This window comes from Podarcis pityusensis (assembly GCF_964106645.2).
Source record: "Podarcis pityusensis genome assembly, chromosome: 3".
Lineage (NCBI taxonomy): Eukaryota > Metazoa > Chordata > Lepidosauria > Squamata > Lacertidae > Podarcis > Podarcis pityusensis.
In genome coordinates, this window is record NC_138026.1 from 109,069,040 (window position 1) to 109,085,358 (window position 16,319).

Sequence of the window (16,319 nt, forward strand, 5' to 3'; positions counted from 1 at the left end):
CAAAGAAACTTTTGAAAGAAGTCAGTGGGCATAAGGTATGAGGGCAGGATTTATTTTTTATACATACTATCCTACTGAAAATAGGCAACTTGGCCATTTTGTACTTTGTAAATGGAACCGTTTGCACCATGTCTCAAGTCTGATTCCAAAAATGTAGCAGAGCCAAAGATGTTTGCTGATGGTGGTGAATGTTAATACAGTCGGACTTTGGATACTGAACACCTTGAGAGTCAAACCTTTTGGCTCCTGAATGCCACAAACCCAGAAGTGAGTGTTCTGGTTTGTGAACGTTCTTTAGAACCTGGACGTCTGATGTAGCTTCCGCAGCTTCCGATTGGCTGCAGGAGCTTCCTGCAGCCAATCAGAAGCTGCACCTTGGTTCCGAACATTTTGGAAGTCGAACGGACTTCTGGAATGGATTCCATTAGACTTCCGAGGTACCACTGTACTGGTAAAGCTGAGTGAACTTTGGGGATGGAACTCCCCTTTGGTAGTGGAAAGGATGCCTAACCATTTTAGCAAATCACACAATCCCCACTACCACCAAAATAAATCTGCAGGTACCTCTTGTGTGTGTGTGTGTGTGTGTGTGTGTGTGTGTGTGTGTGTGCTGCTATTCTAACTACAAAGTTAGAAGATAAGGCAACGGATGCTTAATTTCCTATGTATCCAATCTACCACACACTAACAAAGCATGATACAAACTGCATCACAAGCCCACCGTATAAGTGGAGGTTTGCAAAAACTCTCCTTTTTATTTCCATGGAAATTTCTGCCACCTCACACAGCTACGAGAAATATCAGCAAAGATATCCTAGCAATGGCTTGTGTCCCCGGGGAGCTCAGAATCTTTGTTAACTATCAGCAAATGCTGGTAAAGGAAGAAAGACTGCAATCTGAAATATAGCTTGATGGCAGATAATACACTTGCATTGCAGTCTTTCAGGGAAACTTGTTGCCTTTTATCGATCTTCTTGCTGACGAATCCTTGATAAGCTTCTGAAGCACCTCCAGTTCCCATTCAAACCACTACTTCCGAATAATAGCTTGCTCCTTGCCATCAGCATGCACTTCCCAAGGAACTTTTCCCTACCAGAAATTCTGGGTCTAGTAATCCCTGGCAGGAAACAATATTGTCTCCCAGGACCTAAAGGAGGCCAACTGTCACCACCTTTCCTTGGGGAAGGGGTGAGGGAAAGGAACGCCATACAGAGGACTGAGGCACACTTTGATCCTGCTGTGAACATTAGATCAGTGCGTTTTCTTGGCCCTGTATGCCTGAAGGAATGTCTCCACCCCCATCATCCAGCCTAGACACTGAGGTCCAGCACTGAGGGCCTTCTGGCGGTTCCCTCAATGAGAGAAGCCAAGTTACAGGGAACCAGGCAGAGGGCCTTCTCGGTACTGGCGCCCACCCTGTGGAACGCCCTCCCATCAGATGTCAAGGAAATAAACAACTATCTGACTTTTAGAAGAAATCTGAAGGCAGCCCTGTTTAAGGAAGTTTTTAATGTTTGATGTTTTATTGTGTTTTTAATATTCTGATGGGAGCCGCCTAGAGTGGCTGGGAAAACCCAGCCACATGGCCAGTATATAAATAAAAAAAATATTATTATTATTATCATTTGAACAGGGGCACCCACATTTGTGAGCACCCTTTCTTATTAGGGTGAAACTGTTTCTTCTTGCCTATACAAAATGATAAGCTCCTCAAACTTCTCCCAGGATCTACCCTCCTAACTCCAGGCCCTGTAACCATTGAGATGCGGGTGTCTCCTCAACAGAGATTTTCTAGGATGCAACTAATTTGCTCCTTGTGCAAATGAACGGGCAACACACACACACACACACACACACACACCACACACCAATCAGAATATCCCCCCAACTTGCAGCCTATTTGGGACTGCTCTCTGCCAGGAGGAATATGCTACGTTCACTGGGGGAAACTGATAAGACCCAGTTATTCAGTGACATTTTCACATTTGGGTCTCCCCGGAGGAGAGAACAGAGACAAATACTGGCTGCCGTTTGGCACAGTGATGTTTGTGTTACCTGCAGCAGCTAGAGCAGATCCATATAATATCAAGCTGTTCCCCCCTGCCAGAAATCAATCCCACAGCCTGGCTACAAAGCAGAATTTATAACCACACCTGATCCATTTTCCTTTGAACACTTATGCCTTTGGAATAATGCTCTGCAGCTCACAGGTTTGCAGGTGTTTTGCCACCGGAGTTGGCCCAGTAAATAAATACAGCATATCTCTCTACGTTTCCTACAAATGTGCAAGGCACATCAAAATGCAATGTTGCAGCCTGTCCTCCTAGCAGATTATTTCTATAAATAGCAATGTCACTTACTTTTGAGATCTAGGTTTCTTGCTCCTGCTGTGCTCTGCGTTGTGATTTTTGTGTCAATCTTCACTGTGTGGAGGTTATTGGTGTCCCGCGATATCATCACATTGTGCCACTGGTTGTCATTCAGGGGTTTATTGGAACTTCCCTTGATAAGATTTGCACCATTTCCCAGATCAAACACGTAATGTAAATACCTGAAAACAGGGAGCAAAAATAAATAAATAAACAGCCAAATGATTTCATTCCCTCTGGAAGAAGTAAATGAATGAAACTGACAGCTCTTCATTCTCATGCCTCGCTTCGTTTAAACTTTTTGAAAATTCAGAAGGTCTTCAGCCAGCTGATGTCTTCCTAGTTGTAACTTGCAACAGCAGGAACATTTTTATAAGGCTGGTTTGGGAATGGTATAACAACAGCCCATACAAAACTCCGTATAAGTAAACATACACCAAAAATGACAGATTGTCTATCTTGTAAGACAATGGAGGGTGGTGCCCATTGGGACTGGCAGGGCAGAAGGAACAGGGGCCAACAGTAGGTTGTGTCAGATCCAATGATACACCTAAGTAAAAAGGCAGGCAGGTAGGGCTGGATAAGTGCAGATAGATAAGTAAGGTAAACGGTAAAGGACCCCTGGATAGTTAAGTCCAGTCAAAGGTGACTATGGAGTTGGGGCGCTCATCTCACTTTCAGGCCGAGGGAGCCGGCGTTTGTCCACAGACAACTTTCCGGATCATGTGGTCAGCATGACTAAACTGCTTCTGGCACAACGGGACACCACGACCGAAACTGGATTGCACAGAAACACCATTTACCTTCCCATTGCAGCGGTACCTATTTATCTACTTGCACCACTGTGCTTTCGAACCGCTAGGTTGGCAGAAGCTCAGACCGTTACGGGGATTTGAACCGTTGACCTTCCAATCAGCAAGCCCACAGTACCACCCACATCCCTAGATAGATAAGTGCAGTTGGTGGAGTGCCCCATTTGCCCCAGTGGACCGACCCCCAATCCTCTAAGACCATATTGATGCTACCCCTCCATTTTATGGGATGTGGGTGGCGCTGTGGGTTAAACCACAGAGCCTAGGACTTTCCGATCAGAAGGCTGGTGGTTCGAATCTCCGCGATGGGGTGAGCTCCCATTGCTCAGTCCCTGCTCCTGCCAACCTAGCAGTTCGAAAGCACATCAAAGTGCAAGTAGATAAATAGGTACCACTCCGGTGGGAAGGTAAACGGTGTTTCCGTGTGCTGCTCTGCTTCGCCAGAAACCACATGACCCGGAAGCTGTGCGCCGGCTTCCTCAGCCAATAAAGCAAGATGAGCGCCACAACCCTAGAGTCGGCCACGACTGGACCTAATGGTCAGGGGTCCCTTTACCTTTACCTCCATTTTATACTAGTTCATGGTTTCCTCCTGATTGTAGGGAATTGATTGCTGGAGTTTCAGCCCTCTTGACGAAATAGCTGATTCAGGGTTCCTTGGGGAAGGAGAGTCGTAGTAACTTCTAAATGCTTAAATCTATAAACCTGAGTTTTTGAGGAGTGCAGCCCTTCCTATTTCTATGGTTGTGATTTGTTTTAACAGGGGTTTTTAATAGTGATATTTAAATTATTGTAACAAGCCCTGAGGTCTGCTGCTGAAGGGCAGGTACAGTAATAAATTTTGTGATGGGGATGATGATGCCTGGCAATGTTGAACAAGAGCTCTTTTCTTCCTTACTGCCCACTGCACAGAAATTGCACCTCTTAAGACTTCTGAGACAACATCCTTCACAACTTTTCTAGGTTGTGAAGGGCCCAATTTGCCACGGCACTTTGGGCAGCTGACTTTAGGTCAGAAGGAATACATACAACCTTTTGAGCAATGTTGTTTCGTTCATGGGGACAAATATGTCCCCATCCACCAACCTTGGGCCTTGTTTTGAGCAAGAGATAGTAAGATGAGAATGGGGAATATACAGGGGATCTGGTCTTAGCTAAATGTTGAGAGAGGGAAAATGTTGGGAGAGAGGTATGGGAAGCACTATAGCTCTCTTTCTGCCATTAAGAAGCCTGAGTTTGTAAAGTAGGCAAGGCATTAGTTGGGTGCTGACACCCATCTATTGTGGGTTTTTGCAAGTGTCAAGCACAACTCACTTGGCTTTTGACACTTGAGATGTGTATTTTCATGACCACCTTTTTTCTGTGATTATAAGCTGTTTTTAACAACCCAGCCAGATAGGCGTAGTATAAATTATTATTATTATTATTATTATTATTATTATTATTAACCCCGCCCTAAGGGTGAAGAGTGTAATAATAATAATAATAATAATAATAATAATAATAATAATAATAGTAGTAGTAGTAGCTGTCTGATTTTAAGGGAAATAAGAGCAGTCAATTTGCTTGATCAGACCTGAGGTCAGTCTAGTCTAATACCCTGCCCCCTGAATCTGGAAGCTCCACTCAGCTTTCATGGTTAATATAATCTGTATTGTTGTGTTGTGAGTTTTGTACGCACCCTTTCACTAACTCAACCACGATAAAGTCATTTCCATCTCCGCTGTTGTAGAGTATTAACCCATCCAACGACGTTGTTTTGAACTGGAAAAACAGGTGCATAGAGGTATAAGCTTGCAATGTGGCCAGGGCAACATAGCTGGCTTTTGTCTTAAAGGTGACCGGGTCTGCGATGATGTTCCTGAAGCCAAAGCGGGCATTGAGCTCACAGTAATCAATGTCCCCGTTTTTACACAAGTCAATGTATGCCATGCCGTTAAAGGTGAGGCTTTGCAGGTGTCCAATGAAGTTGGAGGGGACTGAGGACAAGTAGCGGCGCTCTGTTATGATCCCCGTCTCTATGTTATGGAATTCGAGTCTTGTGTGATCGCCAGCCATTTGACCTTTGAATGAAAATGAATTTTGAGAAGTTAGTGTCAGAAACAGAAAAGTCAGCATTGAGTCGATGCTCAGTTCCCAGGGTCTCGGGCAAGGAGCACAAGCCAACCAAAAAATAGCTTCCCATGGTTCACACCGAAAGGGGTTGAGCTTTGGTGCACATTCAGTCTGAGCATTCAAAAGCAAGACATTGGGTTGTATTCAATGAGATCACCCCTTCAGTGCAGAGGCTTCTACCTAAGTAATGGAGATTCCTTTTTCACTCCCTTCCTCGCATGCCCCAATCTGTTTTGGTGGTTACCCCAACACTCTGGGGCAGATTTGTGTTCCTGGGGCAGAAGTCCTTGTGCTAATGGGACAACATTGTTGGATAAAACCCACTGGGATGAACAATGTTTGGAGATACAGTGTCACGAAGTGTGGGTACAGAAGCTGACCCAAAAGGTCAGAGCAATGCACAGGGAGACTACCATGGTGACTCCAACACTGTGTGGAGTAGCTTCATTACCTGTACTGCAACATAACTGAGACCGCCTTCAACACATGAGAATCCACAGATCAAATCTTTGGCCTCTCTGAAAGTGGCTTATGTAATATTGACTTTCTTGATAGTTGCTGATGTTATGTTTGCAGAGCAAACCCCCTCCTCAAAATTCTTGCTTGCAGACATTCCCACCTCCACCATCTCTTTGTCTGTTGATCAATATCTATCATCTATCTATCTATCTATCTATCTATCTATCTATCTATGAGAGCCAGTGTGGTGTAGTGGATAAGAGCGGTAGACTCGTAATCTGGTGAACTGGGTTCGCGTCTCCACTCCTCCAAATGCAGCTGCTGGGTGACCTTGGGCTAGTCACACTTCTTTGAAGTCTCTCAGCCCCACTTACCTCACAGAGAGTTTGTTGTGGGGGAGGAAGGGAAAGGAGAATGTTAGCCACTTTGAGACTCCTTCGGGTAGTGATAAAGCGGGATATCAAATCCAAACTCTTCTTCTTCTTATCTATCTATCTATCTATCTATCTATCTATCTATCTATCTATCATCTATCTATCATCTGTATCATCTATCATCTATCTATCTATCTATCTATCTATCTATCTATCATCTATCATCTTCCTGGTCCCTCCCCCCTTCCTCAGATCTTCCACCTTTAACCATAGCCCTCTTTAGGATCAGAGCAGTAAGCAGTGATCCTCAGAATTAGAGGGCATGGAAGCCACTGGCCTGTTAGATCAGTGCAGTTCAACCAGAAGCAGACGAAGACTCTTCTGATCGTTGTGTCAGGTAGGCAAATGGGACAATCTGGGTCACAGCCAATATCGCCAAATCTGTACTGAATGGAGATATCTGATAAATAAGCAACCATTATTCATTATTACCTGTCATGGCTTGTTGATCATCCACCATTAACTTTAAACTTTTTCCTCTTCGAACTACACGTACTGTGTGCCATTCATTGTCATTGAGGTTATAGCCAGCAAAAAGTGTTTCTGGACCTTTGCCTGTAGGGTATGCCAAACAGTTATTATGGAATCTTTAAATTAGTCAACATGTGAACCTCACAGAGAGAAAGAAAGAAAGAGAGAGAGAGAGAAACAAAGAGAAAGAGAAGAGAAGAGAAAGAGAAAAACTGGCTGGAGCAAACATTTTATAAAACATATTCCAAAGACAAGCTGGAAGAGTGTCAAAGGCTCTGCAGACTTCAAACAACAGACATGTCATCTTGCAACACTTGTGGGCTATATTTTCAAAATGGCAAAGTTGGCCAACTGGGTTTTCATAAATGGGCACAGTCAATACAGAAATGGTGGATACCAGTATCAAAAGTTAATATAAGCTGCAGCTTTTCAATAAAAGTGCTAAAAGAATGATAACCTGAATCTTAGGCTGTAGATGTGCGATAACTTCTTTCAGTGTTTTGAAAGTTGCCTCCTGGCTCATGTTGCATATGCTTTGTTGTGTTAATAAATGTGGTTAATACAACTGTATGTATGTGGCAGGAGTTTCAATAAAATGGAGCCAGATTCTCTAAACTGAAAGGATCATGGAAGACTTTGGAACAACATAACTTGGACATTTTTTTATAAGTCAAAGTGCTAGGGAGGACCTCTCAGAAGTCCAGAGTAGCACAGGCTGCTTCCAGTTCTTGAAGCCCCTAGCCATAATAAAACCCACAGAAAGAATATAAGGCACAAAAAAGAGTGAGTGGTGTGTTTATATAATCAGTTGATCTGAAAGGGCACCTTCATCACAGTCTAATCTTGTGTCATCAGAATGAATATATTTTTATTAATATTTATGAACATTTAAAACTCTTCAACGTGACAAAATCTATTCTCAGTTAACAGTTCCTTGCTGCCTTGAGATGTGGAACGGCACCTGGAAGCTAGGGACACAGCAAGTGTGATAGCATGAACAGCAAGCTGGGCTGTCCTCTCTGTCTTCTCCTTCTTGCGTACCATCAAGCAACAGCAGTGAATGTTAAGGAGTGGCCTTTGCTATCACTGAGTGGCAAGTGACATGGAGGGGGAGGGGCGGTAGGCTTGCTATTTTCTTCCCACCCTCTTAACACACGTCAGTGTGAGAACAGGCCTGAAGTCAAAGACCCTAGATCAGGAAGAAGCATTTATGGCGGGTTTGTTGAAGACCTGGCTACAGACAACACTGTGCTATCCAAACCATGTACCGTATCTGCAAATCAATCGCACTGAGTCACTACAACTGCAGAGAACAATTGACTGTTTAACAGCTGAGACAATCTGACTCCAGTGCATACCCTGGTGAGAATTCATGTCTGTCTGCCCTTAACTTCACTAGTGTTTGGAAAGAAATCCAATGAACAACTTCAAGAGTTACAAAAACACTTTCAAAAATTGATCCTGATGTACGTGCGATTAGTTGGGAACCCCAAATGTTGAGTGCAGCATCCTGTTTATCCATCGACCGAGTTGCATAGATGCTTCTCGTTCAAAATTGCTGTCCAACAAGACAGAACAATGTGAAAAAGGCAGGCTTCTGTTCACACAGCTGGAGAGGATGCAAAAAACGAACAAACACAAAAAAACCAACACAAACATCTAGGGGCACATCTGCATATGCAATCCTCATCCCAGACACACTGAAATGCCCAGAGGAGACTCTCTCTCTCTCTCTCTCTCTCTCTCTCTCTCATTCTCTCTCTCTCTCTCTCTGTGTGTGTGTGTTAATGCAGATAAGCACTTAGTTGCTTGTGACCTCAGTTGTACTGGAGCCATCATTTCTAAACAGACACAATGCTGAAAGACGCTAGGAATGATTGAGTTGGGAATTAATATGAAGCTTGCTAGCTTTCAGTGCCCCTATGAAATTGCAGTAACAATGTTCGCTCTGCATTTATAAGGGTGCTGTTGAATTCATGAAAATGTGAGTTTTCTATCACTATCTTTGTTTTAGCATATTTCAGAAATAAGCTTCTTTATTCTAATTCAGTTTACCTTTTCTTTGTGCTTAAAGGGAGATATTGGCTGTGTGTCAGAGACCACTAAGAAGTCCTAGGCTCCTTCAGGAGGATAAATATGAGCTGACTTAAGACTCAACTTTCAACTTTAACATTTTTCATATATTCTGACCTTTAATGAATCAACCATTTTTTTAAGAAGGAAAAAAAAACAAAAAACATGAACATGGAGATTATGTATATTGACAATGCAATGCATTTTTTTTTTAAAAAAAATAAACCTTTATGTCAGTGTGCATGCCCTCTCCAAGATGTATGAAATTTCCTTTTCACACTATTTGCACGTGCTATGTATGTGAATGTGCATGTTCACAAGTGTTTGTGCACATTCATCCTACATCAGGGCTGGCCCAAGACATTTTGCTTCCTGAGATGGAGCAGAAAAGATTTCTTCTGCTCTCCCAAGGTGCATAGTACCCAAGGTATCTTGGTACCATCTCAGGAAGCAGAAATGTACTGAGACAGAAATTCACGTAACTAACACTTCACTCCCCTTTCACAATACTCAAATGCTCTTCACCCTGCCCAATGGTGGAGCTGGCTCTTGCATATATTAACTGCATTTTTAATTTATTTTTAACCTTAGTGAAAATTTGTCCAGTGACACACACTTTTTAGCCACAGCAAAAAAAGCACCAAGCAGTGAAACCTGTTAAAATTGTGGACTTAACCTTCTTGGATTCCTTAAAAGGATGCCTCTGCGGTAATGATTTGCTCATTTAATTTTACAGTAGTTGTCTGGTAATGTACACTTTAGTGACTAATGAGCGAGATAAAATAAGTATACAAGAAAAAAACCTATGCTCGCCCTGTCAAACAAGGAATTTCGCACCTGTTCGTTTTCATTTATTTGTATTTCTTGTGTATTCATTAGCACATAATTGCCAGGCCTTGCAGGAATATTGTATAATTTCTAAATGTCATTTGTGTTTATCTCTCTGATATTTATTTATTTATTTATTCATTCATTCATTTTTACAAATTGAACTCCTTTCAAATGACTTTGCCCCCCTCCCCTAAGACCTGTTTCTCCATTAGGGCCCTGGTTTTAAAGCTGGTTTTAAAACTTAATGAAACCTTTTCCATTAAGACTACAATAAATTGGACATTGAGAATACAATAAATTGGGCAGCGGTGCCCACATAGGCAAATGTCCCTGCTCTATTCCTGTGAGCAGAATCAGGATTGCAGCAGGGTCCATTTTGAGTGGGCTGCCTGCCCTAATCGTGCTTCTGAGTTCCCACCCTCCCAAGGCAAAAAGGTTTACTTCCTACATAGTTACAGGCAGCACCAGCAGATCCAGCAGTGTGACAGCTCTTTCTGAGTACCACTAGGCCCTTCCAATATTATAAAAAGAATGAATATTTGGCACATTAGGACATATTGCATCCAAAGTGACTGCTATATACTACAGTGTTGGTTCTGAAGCACTCTGTTGCAAACAGTAATTCCAGAACTAGCCCAAGATGTTTTGCTGCCTGAGGAAAAGGTCAAGATGGAGCCAGATCAGAACATCAGCTGTACAAGACTGGCAACGAGACAGTGTTCTCCCTGCTGCTCCTGGGGATAACAGGTTAATTTAAGCATCATAGGGCAGTTACAGTGGTACCTCGGGTTACATACGCTTTAGGTTACAGACTCCGCTAACCCAGAAATAGTACCTCAGGTTAAGAACTTTGCTTCAGGATGAGAACAGAAATCGTGCTCCAGCGGTGCGGCAGCAGCAGGAGGCCCCATTACCTAAAGTGGTGCTTCAGGTTAAGAGCAGTTTCAGGTTAAGAACGGACCTCCGGAATGAATTAAGTACTTCACCTGAGGTACCACTGTATTCGCATTCAGTAAAGTTCTGTACAGACTATACTAAGGTAGTAAATGTGGTGCAATCCAAATGTTGATGGACTACACCTCCCACCATCCCTGACCACTAACCACGAGAGCAGGGGCTCATGCGAGTCATAATCTAGCAGTGTCAACACATTGGTTACCCCTACACTATACCTTTCATCTTCCCCTTAAGAATTCTGGGCACTGCAGTTTGATAAGTGTTGCTGGGAATGGTAATGGGCAAACTACAGGGCCCAGAATTCTTTGTGAGAAAGAATGTGTTCCAATGTGCTTTAAAGGTCTAGCGTGTACACAGCCTAAGTCACAGTGATTTCCTGGGTCACATCGTCTTGACTTCATCCAAAACTTAACTATGCCATTGACAACTTGATGTGGGCCACTTCCAGGTTGTTTTTCACATTCCCTCTCACATTAAATATATTCCAAAACGTCAATTTGAGCTCTCCTAGTTTTAATCTCTCTCTCTCTCTCTCTCTCTGTGTGTGTGTTTGTGTGTGGATGAAGTACTAGTGACAAAACTAGAATATTTTTGTATGAGATGGGGAAAGTAGACAATTAGGAAATGAGGAGGTCGGCATTTGGATAATTTTTGTCATATACTGGAATGATGGAAAACAAAACGATGTTGAATCATATTCATTATTTTACTGTATTAATGCCAAACTTCTTAATAAAAGGAAAAACACACACACACACATGTGGTCTTTGTTCAACAATCACACACACACACACACACACACACACACACACTCCTGAAGTTGCAAAAGCTGGCATGATACAAGCTCTTCTCATAACCAGTGAAGGCTTCAAAACCCTTCACAGTCACAGTGATTTCCTGGGTCACATCTTCTTGGTTTCATCCAAACCTTAACTATGCCACTGACAACTCGATGTGAGCCACTTATAAATGTGGTGGCATTTGGTGCTCTGTAGAAGAGCACAGTTTTTTGAAGCTGGAACTACTTGGAAAAATAATCTTTAGTTAAGTTGCAAGACAGGAAAAACACCTGCAAGATTTGATAATGCTGCGGTAGAACGTTCTCTAGACCAACTCTTTATAAATCACTTCCTTATGTGCTATTATCTACTGTAAGTTACAGTGTAGACTTTGAATCCTCTGATTCTATGTTCAGAGAAATCGTGCACCAAATATTCCTCTAACTTAGAATACAGTTAGTTTTATAGAAGCAAAGGTTCTAGATTCAGGAGGAAAGACATAAGCAACCCCTTCTTTTTATTGTGAAGGGATGAAGAAGAACTGTTCTCATGCAAGATTTCTGGATGTGTAGGTCAATTCATAGGCCAGGGATTCTGGAAGAGCTCAAAAATGCAGAAATAAGAGCAAGACTGGACCAGCCTTGATGAAAAGGTGGTGAAGATGGCTAAAACTGAGAAGACGTGATAATTTTCTATCTATTGTCTCTGGTATCAGTGTATCACTAATATATTTCAAGGAACTATATGTAGCTTCCCACATTACAAATCTATACAAACAAATCCACGGGTGCATGAGAAGACTTGAATACATTTTTATTTTAATATGAGAATGTCCCTTTCCAATCTGCATTTTTTTTGGGGGGAGGGGTATCTCATAAAAAAAAAAATCTGGCTTCAGACATGTTTACAAAATAATAGATTTGGCCATCCTCACATTGCAAAATATGCAGCGCAAAATATTTATGCACAAGCTGGCTCTGCATATATAAGCTCAGAATCATGGTTACCAACCATAATGTTTTGACTGTGTCAATTTATGTCATACCACCATCATTCCAACTTCGGCTGAAAAAAGCATATGGATATTATTAACACTGTTCATCCAGATTGATCAACACACTTAAAAGTTAAGAAGATAGGAACACGAAGGGGGGGGGGGGACTACCAAAGCATTCTAAAAATTTCCTTTTAGTAACATTTCATCACTGTATATTAAGAACAAGCAGATTGGGGAAAATTATGTAATTCAGAAAGGAAGAAATTTGGACTGTGAGTTTATGATGAGGTAAATAAACTCCCTTTAATTTGCAGGTGCCTTCACTCCAAGCGGCAGCTAACAGCATAGAAAACAAGCAACTGATCTTTTTCAGCTTCTGATTTGGAATGATTTTAAACCCTTTGTTTTGTGAGAGGGCGGGTTTCATTTTTGTTTTTGCAAATCAAAAAACAAAGATAGGATTACAGCAATTTGCCTACCCAGAGTTATCAACAGAAGACTTTTAGAGCTTTGCAATCACTCGTTACTGCCCATAATTAAGAACAAACAAACAAACTCTCATTTCATTCTTAATGCAGCTTCTCGCACAGGCACACAGAATTTAGAAAAAGGATGCTGATTTTCCCAGGAGTCTGAATCTGCAACAGCCATATGGCTATTCCTAAGCCTGAGATGTTTTGTGTATTTTTAACTCTTTACAATTTCAAACCATCTTTCGCACCTCTGATCTTTTGCTGAGAAATGCAGTTGTCCCGCTGAGTCCAGTGGGAGTAGATTTGGGGTGGTCAACACATAAACTTTCATGTCTGAACCCATGGGAACTGAAAGAGAGGTGATACATCTTGTTCTCACCACCGACCTGTGGAGCTAATGGCAGCTAGGGCTGGACAGAGCAGAGGGCCCTGAAGCCCAGGTACCCACACCAGATGCCCATCTAGACAGCTGGCAGAGGATGTGTTGGTGGCAAATAGGTCTGCATGGGCATACCATGGCCGATACAGCCTGATGCCAGCCACCACAGCACCTTCTTGTTCTTTCTTCTTTTTCTTCTTAAGCATATCATAGTCCAGGGTGTCCAACTGGGTATGTATCATTTTCTACAACAAAACAGGGATTATTTCCAAGCAAATTTGTTGAGCGTCATCAGGGGGAGTCCAATACATTTTGGCACCTGAGGTGAACCACACAATGGTGCCTCCCACCCCCACCAGAGGAGAAGGGGTGAGTGAAGATCTACATCAGGAGCAAGGAGGGGATGAAAATAATAATAATAATAATAATAATAATAATAATAATAATAATAATAATTTTTCTCCCCCCCCCCCCGCCCTTTCTGGTTCAGAAAACCGGGTTCAGGGCAGCTAACAACAAATTTAAAACACTTAATTGATGCAACAAAAGAACCCAGCATAAAATACAGTGTAAAACATGAATAACAATAAATTCAGAATTCAAAAATCAATTTTTGGGGAAATCCATCCAATAAACATTAGATGATCACCAGGGCTAGCTGGCTAAATTAGTCCTATTTGGGCCAGCGAGGAGACCAGGGGAGAATTAGCTGTGGGATCCCAGAGTGGGTCATCTTCATAAAAAGGGGAGAGGGAGGGAAGGAAGAGGAATAAAAGATCAGGCTAAGTTCAAATTGAAAGCCAGGCGAAATAGCTCTGTCTTACAGGCCCTGCGGAAGGAAGTTAAATCCTGCAGGGCCCTGGTTTCATGGGACAGAGCATTCCACCAGATTGGGGCCATCACTGAGAAGGCCCTGGCCCTGGTGGAGGATAATCTGACTTTCTTAGGGCCCGGGACCTCTAAACTATGATTATTCATGGACCTTAAGGTCCTCTGTGGGGCATACCAGGAGAGGCGGTCCCGTAAATACAAGGGCCCTAAGCCACAAAGGGATTTAAAGGTCAAAACCAGCACCTTGAACCTGACCCTATACTCCACCGGGAGCCAGTGCAACTGGTAAAGCACTGGGTGAATATGCTCCCATGGCAGGGACCCCGTGAGGAGCCTCGCTGCAGCATTCTGCACCCGCTGGAGTTTCTTAATCAGCTTCAAGGGCAGCCCTGCCTAGAGTGAATTACAGTAATCAAGCATGGAAGTGACCATCGCATGGATCACTGTGGCCAGATCGGGGCGGGAAAGGTAAGGGACCAACTGCTACACAGGGAACGGGGTGTGTGTGTGTCAAATCAACCTCACCCAATGGCTGAAGTGGGAATCAAAGGCCGTTGTGGATGGGGGAGAAGGGACCCACTCTGAATAATGCGGGCAAGTGCAAAGCCCAGGATACCCCAGAAGGAAGCCCTTGCCATTTTCTTCCTAGGAGTAGGAGGAGCCCAGAAGCATCTCCTGTTCACCAAGAGGCAGCTGTAGCAGTGGTACTGGGGGTGGACTGTCAAGGAAGCAGCAGAGCTGTTCTCCAAGGTGTATGCTGAAGTTGCTTCTGCCATCATGGTGGCAACAGCAGCAACAGGCAGTGCATTCCTCAGAGGCCAGATCTGCTACTCCATGGATCCCAAGTCACCTCACATTGCCTCATGGGTGGGCACCATGGCAGCACCTTCCAAATTCTTATTCCCATAGCCACAACGGTGCTATGATTTAAGTGAGTTCAAATTGTGAAACTTAAAATGCGCAAGAGTATTTTTTTTTGTTTGTTTTAAAAAAGAAAAAAAAATCAGGATTGGCAAACTGTTTTTCTCTTCGATTTTCTACTACATCGGGAAAGCAGTGGCAGCTGTAAAAAATGGAATGAGCGTTCACACTTTATAATGTGGGTGCCCTATGCGGGATCGTGTGTGGCGCTACAGTTCCCAGGGAACTTTCTAGTAGGGAGAGGGCTGGCTTGCCTCTCAGTGTTATTATTTGGAGGTTCACGGCCAGCCTCACTAATCAAGTTTCTTGCTGGGAGGCGGGACCAGCCCCATTTATAAACAGGGGGTGGAGCCGACGATAGCCAGGCAGTTGGCTCTGGAGATTCACCCTCCCTTTGTTTAATGTTTTCTTGTTTGCAGGTTAACCTTTTCTTCCTGTTTAGCGGGCGCTGCTACGGTCTTTGACTGGTTGCTGTTGAAGGACGGAGAAGAAATTTTCCTGCACTGGCAGGTTTTGTCTTCCCCGTAGCAATTTGTCACAGCTTTGGTGGTTATGGCCTTTGGTGGAATCCTTTAGTCTTTTCTTCCCTATAATGGAGGGACGAGGCAGCGTGAAGTGGTGATTCACTCCCCTGTGGTGGTGATTCCAAGGTCCCCTCTTAAAAGGGGTTATATAATGGGTGTCACTGGCCATACACTGAAAGGTCATCAGTGAACTACCCTGCGTGCGGGGATATGGGCTGGGCTGCCTGCTACACTTACGTCTCGCAGAGCACCCCCATATCCCATTTACCCTGATGTGCCCCAGTTCCCCCGGCTGGGGGGTCTGGGAGGGATACATGACCAAGGCCTAAGCCATGGTCTTCCTACATTCGGATGTTAAATAAAGTTGTGGCCTAATTTTAATTCCATAATGTTGTCAGAGTCTTTATTCCTTTCTTATGATTCCTGGGGGCTGGGGCTGTCGTGCCTGGTCACACAATGGCTTTGCAATATTTGCAATAACAATAGTATTGTTGTTGTTGCTATTTATTCAGTTTTATCTACTGGTTCCACACTTTCAACTCACAACTGTCTCGCATTAGCAGTTTCATTCTAAGGCCTGATCAGAAGTTGTTGTTTTTTTAAAAAAAACATCATCATCATCATTGACCACTTGGAAATTGCTGAGAGATACTTAATACTTAATGTCTGTATAACACTCTAAGTTTTCCAAGAGCTTCATAAGGATTATCCAGGTGTAACAGCAATTTGGATGCGCCTGCTGTCTATATGCTACTGAGTCTGCTTCAAGGTCCTTGTATTTATGTCCAATCGAACTTGGTTCTATTGTTACTGATGGATGAAAAACTGCTTGAGGATTAAAAAATAAATTAAAATGGAAGGGAAACAACATTTGTTGTGCAAGAGCACCAAAGT

At 43.0% G+C, this 16,319-nt stretch overlaps 1 protein-coding gene across 29 annotated transcripts in view; it reads right to left on the reverse strand.

Annotated features, from left to right (window-relative positions):
• NRXN1 (neurexin 1) overlaps positions 1 to 16,319 on the reverse strand; it is a 1,569,693-nt gene that overhangs the window by 500,166 nt on the left and 1,053,208 nt on the right. For all 29 annotated transcript variants that reach the window (XM_081000811.1, XM_081000828.1, XM_081000824.1 and 26 more), the window contains 3 exons: positions 6,622 to 6,744; positions 4,863 to 5,244; positions 2,361 to 2,551 (listed from right to left, as the gene is read on the reverse strand). In XM_081000811.1, coding sequence (XP_080856937.1) covers positions 2,361 to 2,551; positions 4,863 to 5,244; positions 6,622 to 6,744 — 696 coding nt within the window. The remainder of the gene's footprint in view (positions 1 to 2,360; positions 2,552 to 4,862; positions 5,245 to 6,621; positions 6,745 to 16,319) is intronic.